General features: G+C 47.3%; 1 protein-coding gene across 2 annotated transcripts in view; it reads left to right on the top strand.

The window, feature by feature from the left end:
- Positions 1-22286, top strand: part of CLSTN2 (calsyntenin 2) — a gene marked incomplete at both ends in the record, with an annotated part of 546899 nt that overhangs the window by 451960 nt on the left and 72653 nt on the right. For both annotated transcript variants that reach the window (XM_081105871.1, XM_081105872.1), the window contains 2 exons: positions 10515-10700; positions 20856-21104. In XM_081105871.1, the coding sequence (XP_080961997.1) occupies positions 10515-10700; positions 20856-21104 (435 nt within the window). The remainder of the gene's footprint in view (positions 1-10514; positions 10701-20855; positions 21105-22286) is intronic.

Genomic DNA, 22286 nt, shown 5'->3' with positions numbered 1-22286 from the left:
TATTTTGGATTTTAACCCCTTTATCAGATATATCACTGACAAATATCTTCTCCCAATTAATAGGTTGTCTTTTTTGTGTGTGTTTATGGTTTCCTTTGCTGTGCAAAAACTTTTTAATTTGATGTAGTTCCATTTGTTTATTTTTGTCTTTAACTTCCCTTGCCTGAGGAGACATATCCCCCAAAAATATTGCTAAGAGCTATGTCAAATACTGCCTAGGAATTTTGTGGTTTCAGGTCTTACATTTAAACCTTTAATCCAGTTAAATTTATTTTTGTTTGGTGTAAGAAAGTGGTTTAGTTTCATTTTCTTGCATGTATCTGTCCAGTTTTCCCAACACCATTTACTGAAGAGATTGTTTTTATTTACCCCATTGTATAATCTTTCCTCCTTTGTCATTGATTAATTTACCATACAGGCATGGGTTTATTTCTGAGCTTTCTATTTTGTTCATTGATCTGTGTCAGTTTTTATGGCAGTCCCATGCTGTTTTGATTACTATGGCTTTGTAATATAGTTTGATATTAGGTAGTGTGACACCTTCAACTTTGTCTTCTTTCTCAAGATTGCTTTGGTGATTCTGGATCCTTTGTGATTCCATTTAAATTTTAGGGTTATTTGTTCTAGTTCTTTGAAAAATGCTATTGCCATTTGATAGGGATTGCATTGAATCTGTAGATTGCTTTGGGTAATATTGACGATGGACATTTAATTATGTTAATTATTCTTATCCATAAGCACAATATAGCCTTCCATTTATTTGTGTCTTCACTTTTTCTTCTTCAGTATCTTATAGTTTTCCAAGTGCAGGTCTTTTACCTCCTTGGTAAAATTTATTACTAAGTATGTTATTCTTTTTGATGCATCGTAAATGGTATTGCTTTCTTTTTCGTTATTCATTAGTTCAATATTGTTACATAAAAATGCAACTGATTTATGAATATTAATTTTGTATCTTGCTTCTTTACTAAATTCTTTTATTAGTTATAATCATTTTTGGTGGTATCTTTAGGGTTCTCTCTATATAGTATCATGTAATCTGTAAATAATGGCAGTTTTATTTCTTTTTTTCCAAGTTGGATGCCATTTCTTTATTTATTTGTTGGTCTGATTCCTGTGGCTAGGACTTTTAATAGTATGTTGAGTAAAAGTGATGAAAGTGGACATCTTGTCTTGTTCCTGATCTTACAGAAAACGTTTTCAGCTTTTCAACTTTGAGTATGATGTTAGCTATCGGTATGACTTATATGACCTTTATTATATGAAGATATGTTTCCTCTATCCACACTTCACTGAAAGTTTTTATAGTGAATGGCTGTTGGATTTTGTCAAATGTTTTTTCTATATGTATTGATAAGATATATGATTTTTATCCTTCATGTTGTTTATGTGGTATACCATGTTAATTGATTTGTGGATATTAAACCAACTTTGCATCCCAGGAATAAATCCCACTTGATTATGATGTATGATTTTTTTTTAATATATTGCTGAATTTGGTTTGCAAATATTTTGTCAAGGATTTTCGCCTCTATGTTCTTCAGGAATATTGGCCTATAAATTTTTTCTCTTATGTTTTTGTCTGATTGAGGTATCAAGGTAATGCTGGCCTCGTAAAATTAATTTGGGAGCCTTTTCTTGAGAGGGCTCATTTTTGATAACCTGGTTGAGTCAGGTCGGTATTTAGCGTAAATGTGACCTCATTTGCAGCCACAGTTTAAGACAAGTTGGTTGTTTGGTTTCAGTAATGAGGCTTTATCACCTAGATAATGGTCCTTCTATTTTTATTTTTTATTTTTTTAAAAAAGGTAAGCTTTGCAGTCATGTACAACTGATCTACAGATTAAGGAGATTTACATTTCTGGAATATGGAAAGTATACATAAACCATTTTTACAAAAAGACTGAAAATGTGTGCATGAAAAACTATACTCTTGCATTGTAAATGCTTTTCAAAGCCATAAAAGTAAAGATTCTTGAAGAATAGCTACTTTATCTTTCGCTAATCACACATTTGTCCCAAGATAAGAAAATTGCCTGGAAAATGCTCATGTTTATTGGACATAGGAGAGAAGAGCTTCTATAAATCCAAGAGAAAGTACCCTGGCTGGTTGAGTTAATGATTTCCCCTTTGGGGAAATTATCTTTCAGAAGGCCTGCTCTTAAATTTGCCTGGTTTCCATACCTCTCAGCATCATTTCTGCCAGATATGCTTCGGTTTGGGTACTGAAAAGTACGTGAACTGAGGGGATTAAAGAGGATGAAAGGGTTGGGGAGAAAGCAGCAGCCAAGCTTTGGGCAAGGGTCCTGGTTTCTGAACACCATAGGGTTCACTTCAATGGCAGCATTGGCTGCGCCCAACTGCCCAGGAGAGAGCTTGAAGCTAGGTTGAAAGGGGAGGCCACAGGGTTTAGAGTAATGGTACGTAACACTAGAGGCTTACAGAGGAGCTGAGGTGCTCATACAGGCATCAGAGAACCCTGAAGAAGAAATGACCCCTTCACAACACGTGGACAGCCAGGATTGGGGTGCAGTGTCTAACCATGGGGGCAGGACAGAACTTGGCTCTCTGGGGCCCTAGAGAAGCAGCGTGCAGCCCTTAAACATAGCCCGGTAGACTGGCAGTAACACCTTCAATTCCGAGGGGCAGGACTGAGCAGGAAATTTCACAAAAAATGCAACGAGAAGCAAGTCCAGCCAGAGCAGGGTGCCAGGGGAGTTCCCTGAGCCCCAGAGTCTGCACACAGCACCTTTCACGAAGCACCCTTGTTATTCATCCCCCAGGCATTTAGTGAGAACCCACTATATTCCTAGAATTGTACCAGGCAGTGGACATGTAAAACCAACTAAAACAGACACAGTCCCTGTGCTTGCGGGACGTCTGATGGGCGCAGGAAGTGGGTGGGCGGAGAGTTGCGGACAGACAAACAAGTACAGAAATTAATGAATTGTTGGAAGCCAGCATGGTGCCATGAATGACGGGAGAGGATGCTCTGAGAAGGCGGGAGCACTAAGGGACCTAGACTGACTCAAAGTCAGCACTCAGTTTTATGTGTATGATGAGCAGAAATCCCCTATGTGTGTGCGGCACAGAGCACAGCCCAGGAGAAGGAACTGAACTCAGGAGCGGGTCCTGAAGGGAGCGCCCCACCTGTCTCACCTTGGGCATGTTGCATAACCTTTCATGCTTGGAGCTCCAGAGCTTCATGGTGGTCAGGTCAGGAGAGGTGGCCCCACAAGCTGAGCCCCTTTCTCCCCTCCATGATCCCTAGAGGGAACTTTTCCTCCCGTTCAAGGAGGAACAGCCACAGGAGGAACTAGGGGTGACTGAGCCCACCTTGTGGGCTGAGACAGCCACGGTTTGCTGTACATTAGATGAGCACAAGTGTTTTGTACAATCAACTCCAGTGCTGCTCCTGTAAACTTCCCAACCTGCCTCTCTGAGGATAGGGAGAGCGTTGGGGTGAGGCGGGGGGCGGCATCTGGCTTCGGACCCTGTCTCTATTACAATCCGGGATGGAATGGTTGGCATCTTGACCTCCCTGCAGGAAGGGCAGGGCCTGAGCACAGCCTTGAGGCTTAACCTCTGTGCACAATAACATCTGTCCCTCCTCCTTCACTGTTGTAGTTAATTATGGTTGGCTCCTTTCAGTGGGAATTCAAAGGTAATGAAATGCTCTTGTGAAAACAAAATATAGTCAATGGAAAAGGGTCAGGAATAAAGGAAGAGAAGGTTCCTTACATTTGCACATTGAGTTCAGAGAGTTGGTGTTTTGGTTCTTTTTAAATTGTGCGTGTGTACTTGTTTGTAATTGGAGAAGACAAAACCACATGGTTTACTCCTCAAAAATAATGTGCTTATAGTGTGTTGGGCACAGGGTTAAGCGGCTTGCGTTTTTTATCTGACATAAACCCTATCCGCAGCTCTGAAATAGGCGACAATATCACCAGTGTCCGCATGAGTAAACTCGGATGGAGAAGAAAATGACTGGCCCAAAGTACATGGTAGCAAGTAGCATCACTGGATTCACAGCTGGGTCTGACGCATAGCCTGAGCTCCTCCCTTTAGGGTAGTTAATTAATATCCCCATTCTGCAGATATAGAAACTGAGGCTTAGAAAGGTTATGCAACATGCCCAAGGTTACTCAGCGGGAAGGGCAGGACCAGCTATTTATGGGTCTCAATGCAAAATGAAAGTGGGGGGCTCCTTGTTTTAAAATTATTAAGAATTTTAAGGCAATGACAGCGGAGCATAGACCAACCATGGGGCCCTTCTGAGCATGAAGCTAGTCTTGGATCCAGGACTGGATGCCCAGCCTCTGAATCTTCACCTCCTCCTTCCTCCTTCCAGCTGAAAGTCCCACCTCACAGTTGCAGACAGCGGTTTTGAAAATGTGAAGAGAAAATCTGGAATAATGTAAGAATGGTATAAAAATGATCATAGTAGTAGTAACAACAGGCCTCTGTTCCTGGTGCTTTGCATATTTTTTCTCCGATTCTCAAAGCAACAGTGCAAGGTAGATTTGTATTCATTCTGCAGATGAGAAAATAAGACCAGAGAGGTCTGGTGATTTACTCAAGGCCACACAACCAAGAAGAAGGAGAGCCAGGGTTCAAACCTGAGTCTGTTCAGCTGCAGACTTAACACTCCTCAATGTAATTAAATTGAAGCTAATTCCCCATGGTGTGGCCCTGTCAGAGGGGACCCTCTGTCTGGATGGCTCAGGAGGTGGCTCTCAGGAGTGTCCTGATGTTCTGCAAATGAATACCAGGCCTAACCCAGCTGCCAAGTGACCTTTCCAAAGCACAGTCTGGAGACTTCATGCTCTCACTAAACCCCCATTTATGGGTCTTCCCTGGCCCTAAGATGAAATCCAAACCTCTTAGCTACCATCCTGCACCTGACCTCTGCTTACCTCTCCAGCCCATCTCTGCTTCCTCAGGCGCCTACAATTCAGAGGCACTGGATGGCCAGAGGAGATAAGAGTGCTTACTGCTGAGCAAAGGTAGCTCCATAGCTTCCCCTGTAGGAGAGGAAGTCCCTTGATACCCAAGGCAAAGTCACAAATCTCTTGGAGAAAGTCTTGAAGGATGCCAGGTGGTTGATGCCTGCAGAGATTGGTTAGACTGTCAGCTGCCTGAACAATCGGTATTCAAGGAAGCCCCCTTCCCTTCCCTCCTACTCCCCAGCCTCCAATGTCCAGCCACTCACCTTGTAGGAATCCAACAATTTCCTAAAATCCTGATTCTTCTTCAGCTGCTGAAAGCTGAGATCAGGAAGAGCTGGAGGCCCCAGAATAGGCACAGTTAGGGAAAGAAGAACGTTTTGACACACTTGTGTCTTTCTCTTTCATGCAGAATTGGAACAATGGGCCTGAATGTCTTGGATTACAACAGCCCACGAAGCCTATGCCTTCCAGAAGTCTCAGATTAGTTTATTTCCACCTCCAGGCATATATATGAGAATTCCAAGTGGTTAACATTCTCCTAATAAGAAAACATGTTCCCCAAATTTAATGGGAATTATAATAAAATCATCATGTTTCTAAATCTGTAATCCACAGAGAATGATTTTAATTCCTGAAGGCATTCCACTGTTAGCTTTTTCAGGAACACTTACAGTGTGATTGAACCTGATTATTAAAACAATAGGTGGTCTGCTTCCTTTCTCTTCACTGAAGAAAAAAAAAATTGAACCACAATTGGTAAACTAGTCTCTAGGCCCTTTATAAACTGAAAAGATTTTGTTTCCAAGCAGGACAGCTTAGAGAAGTATGGGGAGCTTGTGAACCAAGGAATGGAATGTTCCTATTATGAAACTTCAAGAGGAGGATCTCTGTGTTGGACTCTTAGCTTTAAGTGCTCACAACAAGCCTACAAGGAGGTGTAATCATCTCACATCTACAGATGAGGCAATGGAGGCCTAGAGATGACAACTGCTTTGCAATGGTCACATGACCTGCATTTGGGGGAGTTGAGATTCAAGGCCAGTTATATCCAGCATTCAGTGTCAGAGCAGCCACAGGGCCCACACAAAATGCTCTCAGGATCAAGCAGTGATGAAACAGGCAGCCCATCTTGATTCCTTGCTAACCTCAGAGATTATCACCTTTTTCATTTTTATATCAGTATAAATTGAATGTTCAAAAAATGAACGTGTAAAAATTGCCATTGTTCTCAATTCTGGAAAATCCTCAGAATTATGGAGGAGTTATTTTAAGAGTTGTGTGGCCTTGGGCAAAGTCATGTCAACTTTCAGCCATGGTTTTGACATCGGTGCAATTAAGATAGCACCCACTCACTGGTTGCTGGGCGGATTAAATGAAAAAATAGTTGTAAAAGAGCTTAGCACCTTGTCAGTGCTTAATAATTGTAGGTCCTCTTATTTCCTGCAATAAATATTATTGAATAAACTAGAGGCCCAATGCACAAAGATTCATGCAAGAATAGGCCTTCCTTCCTTCCCCTGGCTGCCAGCACCGCCCTCGATCCAGCCCGGAGCTGCCTTACGCTTTCGTGCACTGCCCAGAGGCCTGGAGCAGCCAGGTCAGGGTGGGGCAGAATGCCTATGTTGTTGCCATGGCGACAATGCAAGCATCCAGGCCACTGCCATCTTTGTCAAGTCGATTTGCATATCCCCTCCTTATTGGCTGTGTTCGCCACCATCTTGGTCATGAAGTGATGGTCAATTTGCATATTCTGTCTCTATTAGAGAGGATGGTATTTGCACAATAATATAGCTATTGGATATGTCCCTTGAGTTTGGTGCTGAAACAACTATGTATCCAATCCTCCCTACAACCTGGGTGGTAGGTACTACTTTTACAGAAGAGGAAACTGAGGCTCAAGGAGGTTACACAGGAAGTGGGATGACTGAGATTTGAACCCACACACACTGAAGTTAGAGGGCATATTTTACTATCATGCTATCCTACCCTCCAGGAAATAAGCATGGATAGACATTTCATGTGGCCAAGGCTGACCTTGATGACTTGCTTTTGTTCTTTTAACCCCCATCCAACTCCTTCTTGGGAAATGAATGATGTTTGTGTGAGATCCCCACTCTCTTAAGGATACTATACTCAGAAAGCTTCATCAATTGCTTGCAATTTTGCCTGCTCCTCATAAACCCTCAAAAGCAAGCCACATGAGGTCACCGGAGCCAGTGGCAGATGTGATGCTCTGCAGTGCCCACAGAATAAAGAGGATATCAAGGTTTCCTGGTCTTCGCCAACAGAAGAGGCTTCCAGAAGGAGGCGCTGTGGGACACCTCTGACACATGGTGTAGGTCTCACACCAAGGCCCGTGCACAGAAACACTTTCTCCATTTTTTTATCTGCTCCTCTAAAGGAAGGGAGGACCCAAGGAAAGAGGAGGGAGGGAGGGAAGGAAAAGAGACCTCCTCTTTATTGTCACATCTTGTTATTAGGAAGCAAATTCTTCCACATCAATTCTGAACCAATTGCTCTGCTGAGAACAAAGAGAACCAAGCATGCCATGGCTGCCGTGGGATGGCTGGCTCCATAGGACTGAGGGCAGGGGCTGCGCACAGGCCATGGGTTCTGTCTGTGGTTCAAGAAGGGCTGTCATGGCAACGGTTAGTGCCAGGTGTCTGGGGCTCCCCAGATTCACGTGGCTAGTATTTCCTGTGTACTGAGCTAGGTGTGGAAGCATAGAAAATAAATATCACAAAGCCTGACTTTAAAGAGTTCCCAGTTACTGGAGAGGCAAGCACACAATGGATATCCTATAGGATCCATTAACACTTTCTGCCACTATCTAGGGAGCATCTATTCTGTGCCAGGTATTGTGCACCATGACAGGGATTCAGAGTGACCATGAAGCTTGGAGTCTAATGTCATAGTCTACTGTTGAGGATGCTGTGCGAGCACAGGGGAGAGTTTCTACCCAGACTTGGAAAAATCCTGATACGTTGTGTGGAGATGCCAGGACAGAAGAGGGTAGAAAGGAAGCTCCGTGCAGAAGGAAGAGCATGATCAAATGCACGATGGCATGAAACATTTTATACATAGGACACTACAAGGCTGGGTGTGTGTGTCCATCCTTCAGTGGTTGGTCCTTAAGATTGAACTTGGAGCCCCTGGAGCACGGGCTATAGCAGCTCCATAGGAAGGTGATGGGCCAGTCCAGGCACAGCTCCTGGGGGCTATGAGGGAAACCATGTAACTGGGTATGTCCTCTTTTACATGTAGTCACCCTCATCCGAATTTCCTCCCATGGCAAGTTCCCTGGAGATGAATCTCACGCCCCTGGTGTGCAATCTCTGCTCATGGCGTGCTCTCATAAACCCTTTAAAGAGCAGCTTGTTCAATTGGGGGTGGGGTGAGCGGGGGAGGGGAACATCTGTAATACCTTCAATGACATACATTTTTTAAATTTTTTTAAATTTATTTTATTGATTTTTTACAGAGAGGAAGGGAGAGGGATAGAGAGTTAGAAACATTGATAAGAGAGAAACATCGATCAGCTGCCTCCTGCACACCTCTTACTGGGGATGTGCCTGCAACCAAAGTTCATGCCCTTGACTGGAATCGAACCTGGGACCTTTTAGTCTTCGGGCCGACGCTCTATCCACTGAGCCAAACTGGTTAGGGCAAAATACATTTTTTAAAAAAGAAAAATAGCGCAGCTGGTTAATGTGGGGGTTCAGTTATTGAGCATGTGGCGAGGTTGCCGTGCAGGGAGATATGCTCCCCCACCCACCCCCCACATGGACCAAACATTTCCTTTCTTCTCTCAAACATCAGTCAGGGCCCTACTGCAGGCCAGGCTCACATTGTCATACTTGGTCATCACTCAACTCTGTAGGGTCAACGCAGTGGCCCCTATTTTACCAATGAGGTGCCTGGGGCTGGGAGATGTTCACTAACCTGCCCAAGGTCTTTCTGTCCTGATAGAGTCAAGCCGAGATCATAGCTGCGTCAGCTTCACACATGCTTCTCTGAGGCTCTCTACACATGCATCCTTGGCATTCAGGCCTCAGCTCAGACGGGAACTCTCTCGATCTGAAGAGGCCCCCTCTGCCACCGCTTTTCCTTTCATAGCACTAATCCTCTCTGCTAGGACAGCCCCAGCTTCTTCATCATCTGCCTCTCTCCCCCAACTCCATGAGGCCAGGACCTCTCTGGACTCCTGTACTGCTCTATCCGTGATGCTCCAAGCAGAGCCTGGGACTTGGAAACCCCCAACCAATGGTTGCTTTGTGAACAAAGCCATCTGGCTGGCCCCTAAGCCCGGCCCTCTCCACTCTACTGGTGTAGCTCATACTGGTGGCCAGTGGCCCACTGGGAGCTTGTGAGGAGCCCCCTGGTGACTGAAGACTGACTTTCTGAGTCGAGGACTTTCTGGGCTTCTCATGGGTCAGGGCAAGCAATTGCATAGATTTTCATTTCTACTTCAATAAAAGGACTGTCCAGCAACATTGTGACAAACATTTGAGATTCATAAATGAATAGATTTCATAAGTTATGTTTCTGGATGATTCAGACTCACTCTTCTTTCTACCCTCGAGTCAGCCTTAGGGTCGCACCGACCTCTCGGACGCGCATCCTTGCAGAGCGTAGGATGCTCGCTGTTGTCAGCAAGCACTGGTACCGGCCGCTGTGAGTGTTGCTCTGCATGGGCTCTGACTTTCAGTCGCTGGTATTGCTGTTTCAATCAGTTCACGTGTTCACTCACTCTTAGTGTTTATGTTGGTTGATTGCTGTGTTTCGTGTGGTGCCACCTTAATTGTGATTTTATGCCTCTCTAACGCTTTCTGGTCCCCAAATTATGTTTTCCACCAAAAAACAGTGAGGACCATCAGCCCTATGAAAGTGGGTCACAGTCCCAAGTGTTAGGGAAAGAATCCTTGCACCCCACCTCAGGACCTCGCGTGATTCGTGAACCACCATTTTTTGTTTGTTTATGACAAGACATGTGCGTTCCTAAAAATCAACACACTAGGGAAAATGAGGAAATTGGGCGAGGGGCACAACCCTCAGAAACATCATCAGTGACGCATCACAAGGAGTGAGAGGAAAAACATTAGCCTGGTTTTACACGGCTTCATGGCTAAGAAACATAGGTGCTACAGTAAATACGGCACTTTGCCTGGAAGAGGCCCGGCCTTTGCTCGTGGAGGTGGCCGTAGGAAGGGTTGCGGCTTGTGCGGTACTGTGAACGGGTGGGAGGAGGGTGGTCTGAACGGGATGGAAAGGCATAGCCACAGGTGCAGTGGGTGCAGCTCCTAGCAAGGTGAACCGAAGAGCTGGTAGATGTTGGAGGTGTGCACGTGTTGTACATTGCTGAATGGCTCACTTCAGCTGGGCAGTCTCCTGCAGTCGCCCAGTATGTCTCAGAGAGGCAATTTTGCATAACAAATGGGAAATTCCTGTCATCGAATGATTCCCTCATATGTGAGTTGTGTTGGAACAAATTCACGTATTGAAAACAAGTGCCCTAGCGGAACTGGCTGTACCCGATTGACTTTCCTCCTCCCCTTGTTTATTCAGACTGGACCAAGAGGATTGAGTACCAGCCTGGCTCGGGGAGCGTGCCCCTGTTCCCCAGCATCCACCTGGAGACATGCGATGGAGCCGTGTCCTCCATCCAGATCACCACGGAGCTGCAGACCAACTACATTGGGAAGGGATGTGACCGGGAGACCTACTCGGAGAAATCCCTTCAGAAACTATGTGGTAGGTTTTCCCCTGTGGGGGTTTTCTTTAATTAATTGCTTTTAAATGATATATACAAAGCATATCTGATTATACTATGAGAGTGTCAGCCCTTCCCACCTCGTTGTGACTCCTGGATGAATATTAAGTTTATTTCGTGTGGTTAAAGGGTCAGAAGACACAGCTTTTGGCATCAGACACACCTGATCTGACCCCGCCATTTACCCATTGTGTGGGCAAGGGAGGCGACAAACAGGGATTAATGGCACAATGTGTTTAAGAGCACTTAGCGCAGGGCCTGAAGAAATATGGGTTTCCTTCCGCTGTTGGTTTATAGAGGCACCTGACAATATGAAGGGGGCTGTCAGTTACCTGGGGAGGGGGTGGGCTCCTCTCCCCTGGACCAGCTACGTAATTTGCAGGGCCTAGTGCAAATGAAAATGAGGGACCCTTATGCAAAAAATCCTGAAGAATTTTAATAATAAAATCACAAAGCATTCAACCAAGCTGGGGGCTCTGTGGGGCTACTCAGGTCGCATGCTGGTAAAGCCCGGCCTGGCTGCCCACATCAGAGAAGAAGGGCTTGGGTGGGGAAGGGGTGGGCAAAGTGAAGGTGTCCAAGTGTGGGGGAGGGGCCTGCCTCTGTGAGCGGGGAGATGGCGCCACAGGAAGGAGCAGGCTGGGAACTAGGACAAGGGCTGAGAGTGGGGGCGGGGGGCACGGGGACACTTAGCTTTATTGAGCCCCTACTTAATGCAGCCTGCCAGACTCTTCACATGCATCACTGTATGTACTTCTCTCGTCCTCACTGTGAGAAGGATGTTATTCACCAACTTTAAAGATGGAACATGTGAGGCCCAGAGAGGAAACATGACTTGTTCAAGGTCACACAGATAGAAAGTGACAGAGCCAGAATGTGAAGGTGGGCCTCTCAGAAGGAAAGTCTTTTTAGCTTCCGAGATGTTAGGCCAGGCCTTGGGAGCTAGGATGGGAACCCGTCCAGTCAGCCTGTGGAATGAGAGGATGCTCATTATGGTGGGAATGGTCGCGAAGACATGGTGAATGAGATTGTTGATGTGTTGATGGGCTTCATTCATCCCCACCCAAATATGTGTTATTTCTTCTTTGTTCTCTTCAAAAATACTCAGGAACTCGCTTTGACTCTGCAGCAGTGCTATAGGGAGCTTAGTCTTGCACCAGGCCTGTATTTGGGGGCAACTACATTTCCACAAAGGGAATGGGGGCTCCTGAGCATAGTCTAGCCTGCCATCCCCTCCTGGGGGTCCCTCCACTACTGCCTTTGGAACATTTTCCCCCATCAACGTTATTTTACACACACACACACACACACACACACACACCACCACGACCACACCCTACACCCCACACCCCTGCCATCAAAATGCTGGTTGCCCAAAGAGCCAAGTGAAACGTTTGGAACTGAATGTGAAATAAACCCTGCTTGGGTATCACTGTGTTTCATTTACTATGTCACCAGGCCGGCAAGGAAGGCCTGTGGGAACACAGACTTCTCCAGAATGATGTAGCTGAGCAGGGACATCACCACACCGCCAACATCCCAAACAGCCCTTGCAAAATGGATATAAGGGGCCCGCAATATTCAGAAAACTGCCTCCAGTCCTCTCCCGCACTCTGCGGACAGAGAAGCCACCCCGGAGGACATCTTACTTTGAATGAATATCCCATTTCGCTCCCTGTGCACCTAAATGATCACCTAAATTATGAGTCCACGCGACCCCGCACCACCCTGTGGGTTACAGCCATTTCCTAAACTCCTCCAGGTTGCAAGGCAATGATGGAATCAGCTTGTTAAAGACCAGGTGGGCCCAAGGGCACACACTTGTGATTTGATTTTGAATGTTGCTGGGAGAGATGAGGAGATAGGGAGAGTGAGAAGGATTTTCTGTGGGAAGAAACTTTAGCACAAAATTGCATCTGGTGTTAACACAGCTCACTCCTCTGGGCTGCCAGCTCGCCTTGCAGGAGGGCAGGTTAATTCAGTCAAGAAAGCAGTTTCCCTAAGGTGCGTGCAAGATTATCTGGTGCTCAGATAGAGAGAGAGAGCATCAGAGAGAGTCTTTGTTGAGAGGTCTTTTTGGTGACCTTCCCGATAGTGCCACCCTCTGCCTGATGGGAGCTCTGAGTAGCCTGATGGGAGGGCCAGGCCAGCCGCCCTGTTCCGAGTCTGGGTCTTGAATTCTGCTGAGGTGGAGCTCAGGGAAAAGGGCAGAGGCAAATGAGGGGGACTCAGATGCCCATCTAGTGCGAGAATCTCCTTCAGAACGAGGCAGCTCATCAGGCCCCGTGGTTTCTGCCAGCGAGGGAGACGCAGGCTGATGGCTCCTCAAACGGAGCCTGGGTTGTCATCTCTGACCCCTGCGGGACCCCGAGGTGCTGGAGGTAAGCCTCTGTGTGCCTTCGGTGGATGGTAGGCAAGTTTCTCGCGGGGTCTCTCAACCAGGGAACTGCCATGACACCGTAAGCCTCAGCATTCATGCATTTTTTTATTCTACAAATCTTTATTTGGGTGGAAATGGGGAGACCAATTAGGATGTTATTGCCACAGTCTGAGAAAGAGATAACAGGCTCTGAACCCGGGCAGTGGCAGTCGGGATGAATTTAAGACAGAGTTAGGAGGCCAAATCGACAAGATTTAATGATTCATTGGCTGTCACGAGTGAGAAAGAAGGCATCTAAGATGACTCTGGGATGCGCATCTCGCTAGATGAGGGTGCCTCCCATGAGAGCTAGGAGCCCAGGGCAAGAGCAGGGTTAGGGGGCAATGGTGGCAGTCACCTGTGGAACCTCCAGGTGTGGTGCCTTGCTCTAGCCTTACCCTGGACCCTCCTGAAGACCTGCCTCCACCTGCCCATCCATCCTCACGGCCCATTTCCTCCTGATGTTCTGCCTCTCTTGGCCAGCATGGCTCCTTTATCCCCGCGCCTGGCTTGTTCCCATCCATAAGGCTCATTCATGTTTCCTTCTGCTAGGATGCTCTCCCTCCCCCTTCATCATTCTAAACCCTTCCCTTTAGTCAGTATTCTCTGCCCTCTGTGCTCACTGGGGTGGCCGCCCTGGGGTGCTGCCCATGTGCCTTTGAATCCCCGCATCTCTTCTATGATGCTGAGGCTGTGTAGGGACCTGGGCAGGGGTGTCTCCTCAGAGGAACGCAGATGTCTGGTCATTGCCCACCTGCTTCCTCCACCTGCAGCATCGGCTCCATGAGGAGCAGTGATAGCATCCTGGTTAGGGGGAATCAGACAATGACTGCACAAAGCTTGCTGTCAGGGGGTAGCTGGCAAGGTGATAGCATCCTGGTTAGGGGGAGTCAGACAATGACTGCACAAAGCCTGCTGTCAGGAGGTAGCTGGCAGGTGCAGCAGCACTTGAAATGGCCTCTCTGGTTTTTTGCTTGTTTTCATTTATCTTTATTGTTGAAAGTATTACATAAGTCCTCTTTTTTTCTCATTGACCCCTTCTAGCCCAAACCCACCCCCCACCCCGTCCTTCACCACCCTACTGTCTGTGTCCATGGGTTATACATAGTGCATATAAGTACTTTGGTTGATCTCTTCCCACCCACCACCCACCCCTGCCTTCCCTCTGAGATGCCGCAGCCTTTGCTCCCAGTGAAGTGCTGGATGCTGGACGGCAGGCGTATTGCTGCCTGAGGTTTATACACTGAGACTCTTCCACTCCGCCTTGAAGTAAAAATAATCAGGGCCCCGAACCCGTGTCCCCTTCATCTTGTGGGGCTGGACGTAGCCCCTACTGCCCTTGCTTTGCAAAGAGCCAGGCTTCTTGGAGAAGTTAGGCAAACTGCGTACCATTTCCTCTTAATTCCGAGATTTAAGATGAAGGTCTCTGCCATCTCAGCACCTGGCTTTCCGGAGGTGAAGTGTCACAGAGCTGCCTTGAGTAGGAAATGCGTGGGGAAACCTTTGGGAAGACCTCTTGGCCAAATTAGATTTGACATTAACAAGGGCCCAGGAAAAGGCCTGCTTCGATGACCTTCAGTCACTGCATATTACGGTAAACAGAAAAGTAGTTTGTGACGCACATGCCTTCCGAGCCCCGAGGCCAGGGGCTGCTCCTCCTCGGGATCACAGGAGTGCTGGCAGCGGCGGCACCTCCCGCACCCGTCACCCCCTCAGCTCTTTTGTACGTGGAGGCGTGAACTGCGAGGACAGGTCTTGTTGAAGGGAAGACCACAGGATAAGAGCTATTAAATTAAACGATGGATCTTTCAGAGCAGCTCAGGTCACTGGACATTACGTTGTTCTCAGAATTCACACACTTGTGAGCCAGGAGACTTTCATAGAGGATCCATTCATTCATTTAAGTATTTGTTAATTCAACAAATACCTATGGAGTGTCCACATGCTGTAAGCTAAGAAGACCACTTAATTCAGGCTCCTGGGGAAGACAGACAGGCCGAAAACTACATGTGGCAGCATAATAGCTGCCCTCGCCGAGAATCACCGACAGAGGTTTTATACCCTCAGAATGGCCCCACTGCAGGGAGCTGGAGTCTCTAGTGCACCCCTAAAGAGCTGGGGCTCCCAAGGGACAGAGTTGGTCCCCTAGTCATAGCCAGTGCTTCCATTCCCAGAGAGCTGAAGTGGGCCTCTTACTTTAAGGAAAACGTGTGCACACCCTTTGGGAATGTGATTAAATCATTAATCATACAGCAGCCAAAAGCTGCACACACTGACTCACGGATCGCGACAGTGAGCAGTGAGTTCCTCTCCAGATATGCCTATTTCTTTGAGGTTTTTCAGGCAGCTACCATACAATACAGCATGCCCCCTGTCCTGGGGAGAAGCTTTTTGCCTACAGTGACCTTGCCCAGGCTGGTCAGCAACTGGTTATCTGTGGTCCTGCTCCAGGAACCTGGCTGACCGCTCACCCAAAGCCCGGCTCGCTTCACCTAAAAATCCTAGTTTCTGATTCCAAGGCCCTGGAGGAACCCCTCTTGTCCAGGATTCCAGAGGTAGAATGATAGTGTGATGGTAGGAACCATAGGGTGTGAGCTCCTGAGAGGACACCAGAAAGTTGTCCGTGTCCACGCTGAAGGTATGCAGATGGAGAAATGGGAGTTCTAGCTGCTGAGGTCACTTAAGTGGATTATCAGTCAGGATAGCAGGGTGTGCTGTAGTAGCAGAGGACCCCCAAATCTCATTGGCTTAAAATAACCAAGGTTTACTTATTGTTTCTACCCCATGTTTTTCTTGGGCTGACGGTGACTCTGTTCCATGCTAGCTTCCCACTGGGATCAGGCTAAAGGAACAGCCTTTCCTAGAGCATGGTGGCTCTCATGGCACATGGAAGAGACACATGGTGAACCATGGCCTGGCTCTCAGAGCACCTGCCCTGATATGGTACATGTCTCTTGCACTCACATTTCATTGGTCAGAGCAGGTCACATGGCCAAGTGATATCAGTGGGTCAGAGAAGCATGTTGAGAGCTGGATGCACTCTCCCACCATGCAGTCGTAATAGGGCGTGTGTCAAGAGAGCCTCCCCGCTTCCCCTGAGACTCTGTCACTGGACTGCTCTACCCACCAAAAATAAAAGACTCTCTACTGTGTCCTTAAAGGTAGGGCCCATTTCTGTCTACTTTATTGCTGCGTTCTCACTGCAGTACCTGGCATAACTTAGACGTTACACAAACAGTTATTGAAATAATGTGGAGTTGATATTGCCATTTGTGAGAGCGAGGCCTCTGTCCTTGATCACAGTGGTTCTTCTCCCCTGAGACCTTCCCGCTCATCCTCATCCTTTCCCATGCTGTGGTGGACCATGAGGAGGCATATCCATCACCACTGCCACAGTCCCAGCTGGAGGTGCTAAGGATTCTCTGCCTTCACCAAGACCTTCCAGAGCAGAATGCAAACCTTTCAGTTAAGAAGTCCAGACAGTGACAACTGCCCCCAGGCTCATTTGGGTTCTCACAACCCAGTGTACCCTGGAATCTGCCTCATTCACACCAGCTCTATCTACTTGCTGGCTCAGAGAAGCTGCCCCACCCTGAGAGGGCTCGGGGACCTGGGATCAGACCTCACCTCTGATTCCCAGCCCTCCCCGGCCTCACCACCACTGCAGCTGCTGTGCCCAAGACCAGTGTGGCCTCTCAGGTGAGTCCCAGGGACTTTGGAAGAGTCCCAAGGAGCATCTGAAATACGCCCAAATGTGCAGACGATGCCATACCATCTTTGCAAGTGATGCATCTGTTTGCCCACTGCTCTCCACAGAATCCCTCGGGGAGATGAGAGAGAGAAAAAAACAACTTTGGGAGAAGGCAAATCTCTATTTGTTTAATTGCATGGAGAAAAGAAATACAAGATGTTGAGTTTGCAGGAATCTGCACCATCTGCTTAAATGCAGCCTGATGCGTCCTTCCCTGTAGGCAACATCTGCAGATGAGGCAGGGTGGCCGGCTGCTCCCCGCCCCAGGGAAGACGAAGGAGCTCTGCATGGATGGCCTTGCAGGTCACATGCTGTCTTCAGTGTGCACTTCTGTAGACAGTGGCCTGTATAGGGAGCCGGGTCCCAGGCAGGACACTCCACTGTGTGGTAGAAAGAGCATTAGCTAGGTGTCTGAGGGCTGGGCCTGCCTCTAGCCTGCTGTGTGGCTGTATGAGCTTGGTCGTTTTCTCTCCCTGGGCCTCAGTTTCCATGTTTGTAGAATGGGCAGGAGGTTCTAAGGTTCCTCTCCAGGTTCAGTGACATGATGTGTGGAGAGGTCTGAGAGGAGAGGAAAGAACTGGAAAGTCCTGGTGACGGGTCCACTCCCTAGCTGGTTGTGATCCTGGGCTTGCTGAGCTTCAGGGTTCTTATCTGCAAACTGGAATCAATGGTATTAACTGCATAGCTGAGTAACTAAGAAACAGCACTTAAGTACTTAATTCTGGTCTGGCACTCAGTGCCCCAAAAAGTTCCCTAGGAAAATAATAATAAAGACCTGTAACCATGAAAAATAAAGTTCTGTATGCATAGGATATATGTATAGAATAATCCTGACCAGGGCTGGCCTTTGGCAAATGCAACCAATTTTGCCTCCCAATCTCTTTATATCTTACCCCCATCACCTCACTCCTGTACCTACATGGCATATCTCTTCTATACAAACCTGTTTTGGGGGAAATTACAGGCAGCCCCTTCACTAGTCTAAAGTGCTAATTGCAGTGTGAATTCTATAGGAACATTTGCTTAACAACAGCAAGGTCCTTAGACAAAAAGAAGCCTCAAGTTATAGGGTTCTGATCCCTGGCAGTCCCCACCCTGACTCCACACACCTCTGCACTGGGCCCTGATACATAGTGTTGGCTGCATTGGCTGGAGCCAGAAGTCAGGAGCCCTGAGTCCTCAGCCTGTGTCTCCCTGGCTGCCTGAAGTTTCAGGTACTAACACACACTCTGTGTGTGCCCCAGTCGGCAGGCTGTCTTCATGCTGAACAAATCCTGGTGTCAGAGCCAACTTAATTATGGATCAAAGAAACTGTTGCCATGTTGCACTAGTCTAGGGGTTCTAAGAACTTGTTCCAAAAACCACGTATCTCTCAAACCACTCCAAGTCTTAGCCTGTTACCATCTTGGTAGCTTTCTTTCATTCAAATAGCTCTGGAGGGTGATAACTCTTAAGGATTTGTTAGTCATTAAAACATTAGTCTTGCCCTAGCCGTTTGGCTCAGTGGATAGAGCATCAGCCTGCGGACTGAAGGATCCCAGGTTTGATTCTGGTCAAGGGCACATGCTCAGGTTGCAGGCTTGATCTCCAGTAGAGGCTTGCAGGAGGCAGCCAATCAATGATTCTCTCTCACCATTAATGTTTCTATCTCTCCCTTCATCTCCCTTCCTCTCTGAAATCAGTGTGTGTGTGCGTGTGTGTGTGTTAAAAAAAAACAATTAGTCCGAATTAACAGATAGGTAAAATAGATACCAAAGGAGGCTCTAGTGCAATGGGATGAGAACAAATATTGATGAGCAATGTGGGACATGGACAAGAGGCTGGATGGGCAGGCTCACAGAAGCATTGGGTAAATGGCTAGAACATCTCTTGGAGGCACTAGATGGGAGGAAAGGCAGTCAGTTGTACACATTAATGCAGTGTCAGACATGGTACCAACCAAACACTCTCGGAAATATGCATGTAAATAATGCAGTCAACACTGCCCACATTTGCCCTTGATGCACATAAGCCACAAGGTGATCATGAATTGGGAGACCGAACTCTTCCACACACTCAGACTGTGGTTCTCAGAGGCCTCTCCGAGGTGAGCCTCTCACAGTGCTGAAGAGAGCATACTTTTCACACAGCATAACTTTTGATTGCAAGCCAGTGGGTGCTCAATCTCGGGCTCAATGGTCTCTTCCAAGGCTGGAGGCAAAACTGGCTGGGCTGAACATTTGCAAAGAAGTATATTGGTTTCTAATACGGCACTTTCCTGAGGGACTTTCAAGGGTCATTTTAACTATAGGAGATGTTTGTGGTTGTTAACTTTGGAGCCCAGTCCTTAGGCACTGATACACAGAATTCAGGAGTCCATGATCCCTGACAAATAGCAGGCAATACACCCAACCACTGTCCATTAAACTCATCGGCATTTATAACTAACTGGTCAGTCCGGAGCCAGGAGACAGCCCCACACAGTAGCCCCCAGCATCGTGCACACCTTGGGTTCCCTGGCTCTTCCTTCCTGACAGTATCAGCACGCCCCTGCCCTCCTCCTTCCTGAGTAGCTGAGCCTTGCTCCCGTGTGGAACGCATGGATGTGGAGAACATAAGGGTTTGGCAGCATTTGAGCTTCAATGGGAAGTCGGTGGAGGCCCAAGGATTATCCCACTCACCTCAGCTCCACCCTCCACAAGGTTGCAGGTGTGATTCTCCTAAGACACAAGTTTGCCCTTACACTACCACTGCTTCAGGTTAAGCCCCCATGCGTTAGTCTGGAATCTTAATGGTAGCAGAAATAATAATTATGATGATGATGATAAAGTTATAGCTAACATGGAGTGAGCATCACCTTGAGGTGAGCATGCTGCTGCAAGCTCTAATGCAGTTTCTTATTCAGTCCTCACAACACCCCAGGCAGGGAGACGGTAGAAAAGGAGGTGGGACATCAGAAAGGTTCAGTGACTTGTGCACAGTAACAAGACTACGAGTCATTCTGCCAGGCATCAAGTTCTGACTTCAGAACTCAACCACTGTAGCATTCGGCCTAAACCAATGGTTGTATAAAAAGGAAAAAACAAACAAGTGTGGTGAGTACAAAGTGGCTTACACTCCTCGTGGGATCAGGACCTAGACCTTCCCCTCACGGCCCTGATCACACGGTATCACAGCTGTCCGACCACTTGTTGGTCCTGTGCTCCTCCAGGTCGGGGGTGGTGCCGATTCTCCTTTACATCACCAGCACCTGCAGGGGGTCTTGGCATCTTGTCCTTGTGCAGTCAGTGGCTGACAGGTTAATGGATGGATGAGTATGTGAATGAATCCACGGATCCCAATAAACCCTGGCCTTCTCCAGGAACCTTGCCTGCTTATGAAAGCCCCCAGGGCCACCCCATTTTCCTGAATTCCTCCAGCACTTCTTCCTTGTATGATAGTTTATTGCACTCTGGCTTACCACATGCAACACTTCTCTGTGTAAGTTCCTGATGCCTCCCCGAGCGGACCATAAGCATTTCCCAAGTCACCTAGCTCAGGGCTGGGCCAGACCTCTGAATAAGTGCACTGAGTACAGCTGAGCCTTGAACAATGTGGGGGCTGGGGGTGCTGACCCCCAATGCACTCAAAAATTCATGTATAACTTTTGACTTTCCAAAAACTTAATAGGCCATTGCTGACAGCAGCTTTACAAATAACATACATAGTTGATTAATATCTTTTTTAATGTTATATGTATTAATATTTTGTTCTTACAATAAAGAAAGCTAGCGAAAAGAAAATGTGTTTAAGAAAATCATAAGGGAGAGAAGATACATTTGCAGGATTTATTGAAAAAAATCCACATATAATTGGACCCACACAGTTCAAATCATTGTTGCTCAAGGCTTATCTATAGCTTATGCTGATCTAGGAGCAGAAAACAGAAGGCAAAGCCACCCCCTCTGGCAGGAATGACCCTTTGTCCTTCTGTCCCCGCCCCTGCAGGAGCCTCCTCTGGCATCATCGACCTCCTGCCGTCCCCCAGCGCTGCCTCGAACTGGACTGCGGGACTGCTGGTGGACAGCAGCGAGATGATCTTCAAGTTTGACGGCAGGCAGGGTGCCAAGGTCCCTGACGGGATTGTGCCCAAGAACTTGACGGACCAGTTCACCATCACCATGTGGATGAAACACGGCCCCAGCCCTGGCGTGAGAGCCGAGAAGGAAACCATCCTCTGCAACTCAGACAAGACTGGTGAGTCTCGCCCGGCCCTTCGGTGCTGCCTGTGGTGTCCCAGCAGGTTAGGCAGAGACACAGCCACCGAAGATGTGGGAGAAAGGCAGGGGCGAGAGAGGGGCCCTGGGAAAGGCTTCTGGTCTCTCTGTTTGCTGATTCCTGGGCTCAGGGTAGAGTAGCACCAGGAAAAGGGGGAAAGATGGCAAAAGCTGGCTCTGGGGTTGGTGGTTTCAACTTCAGAGGCCCAGCCTCCCAGAAGCAGCTTGGGGCTGCTAGACACGAGATGGGTGGGGTGCATCCTTACTTCAAGTAAAGCAGCGCCATCTTCATTGTATTATATACAGGGGTGGGCAAAGGAGGTTTCCAGTTGTGAGTACAATAAAGCTGTTGTAATAATCATAACCTGCATGTCTTTTTCCATGAGAGCAACTGTAAACCTTTTTTTGCCCACCCCTGTATAGTGAGACTTCCAAACGTTTATTTTCAATAATAGGGCCCTGACAGATTAAATGAGTATTTTTAATGTCCGTGACATACATAATAATGGTAGCTAACCTGTGTTGGGCATTTTCAGCATGCCGCTGTGCAAGGCAGTGCACAGCTTGGCGGTTAAAAACGCTCTACCGCTTATTGGCTGCATGATCTTTGACAAGTTATCTAATCCCTCCGTGCCTCACTTTCCTGTTTATAAAATGGGCATTAGAATATTATCTACCTTGCAGGTTTGGTGAGGATTTTGTGACTTAGTGTATGTATAGTGCTTTAGAAAGGGCCTGGCATACAGGAGTGCAATCTGTGTTAGCTGTTACTCTCCTCGCCGGTGTCTCACATCTCCACAAACAAGTTTATTAAGGCATTGCGGTGTTTCCCATTTTTAAGGATCAGGAAACATCCCTGGCAGGTTCAGTAACCTGTCCCAAATTATACAGCCAGTAAGTATCAGAAGTAGAATGTAAGCTTAGAGTCAGCTAATTCTAATCCTGTGCTCTTGTCAGTACACCCCACATGCGCGTGTGCGTGTACACACACACACACACACACACACACACTGACATCTTATGCAAAGTTTACAACTCCATCTTAAACTATAATTTCACAATTTCCCATTTCAAATACTGCCCTTGTTAAGTTACCCCAAACACATAACCACAGCCACAGGAAGACAGTACAGAAGGAAGGCCGGCAGCTCAGCCTCTGCTG

Source organism: Myotis nattereri (genome assembly GCF_964212035.1).
Source record: "Myotis nattereri genome assembly, chromosome: 14".
NCBI lineage: Eukaryota > Metazoa > Chordata > Mammalia > Chiroptera > Vespertilionidae > Myotis > Myotis nattereri.
The sequence above is the reverse complement of the archived record's forward strand: the minus strand, read 5'-3'. Positions and strand labels throughout refer to the sequence as shown.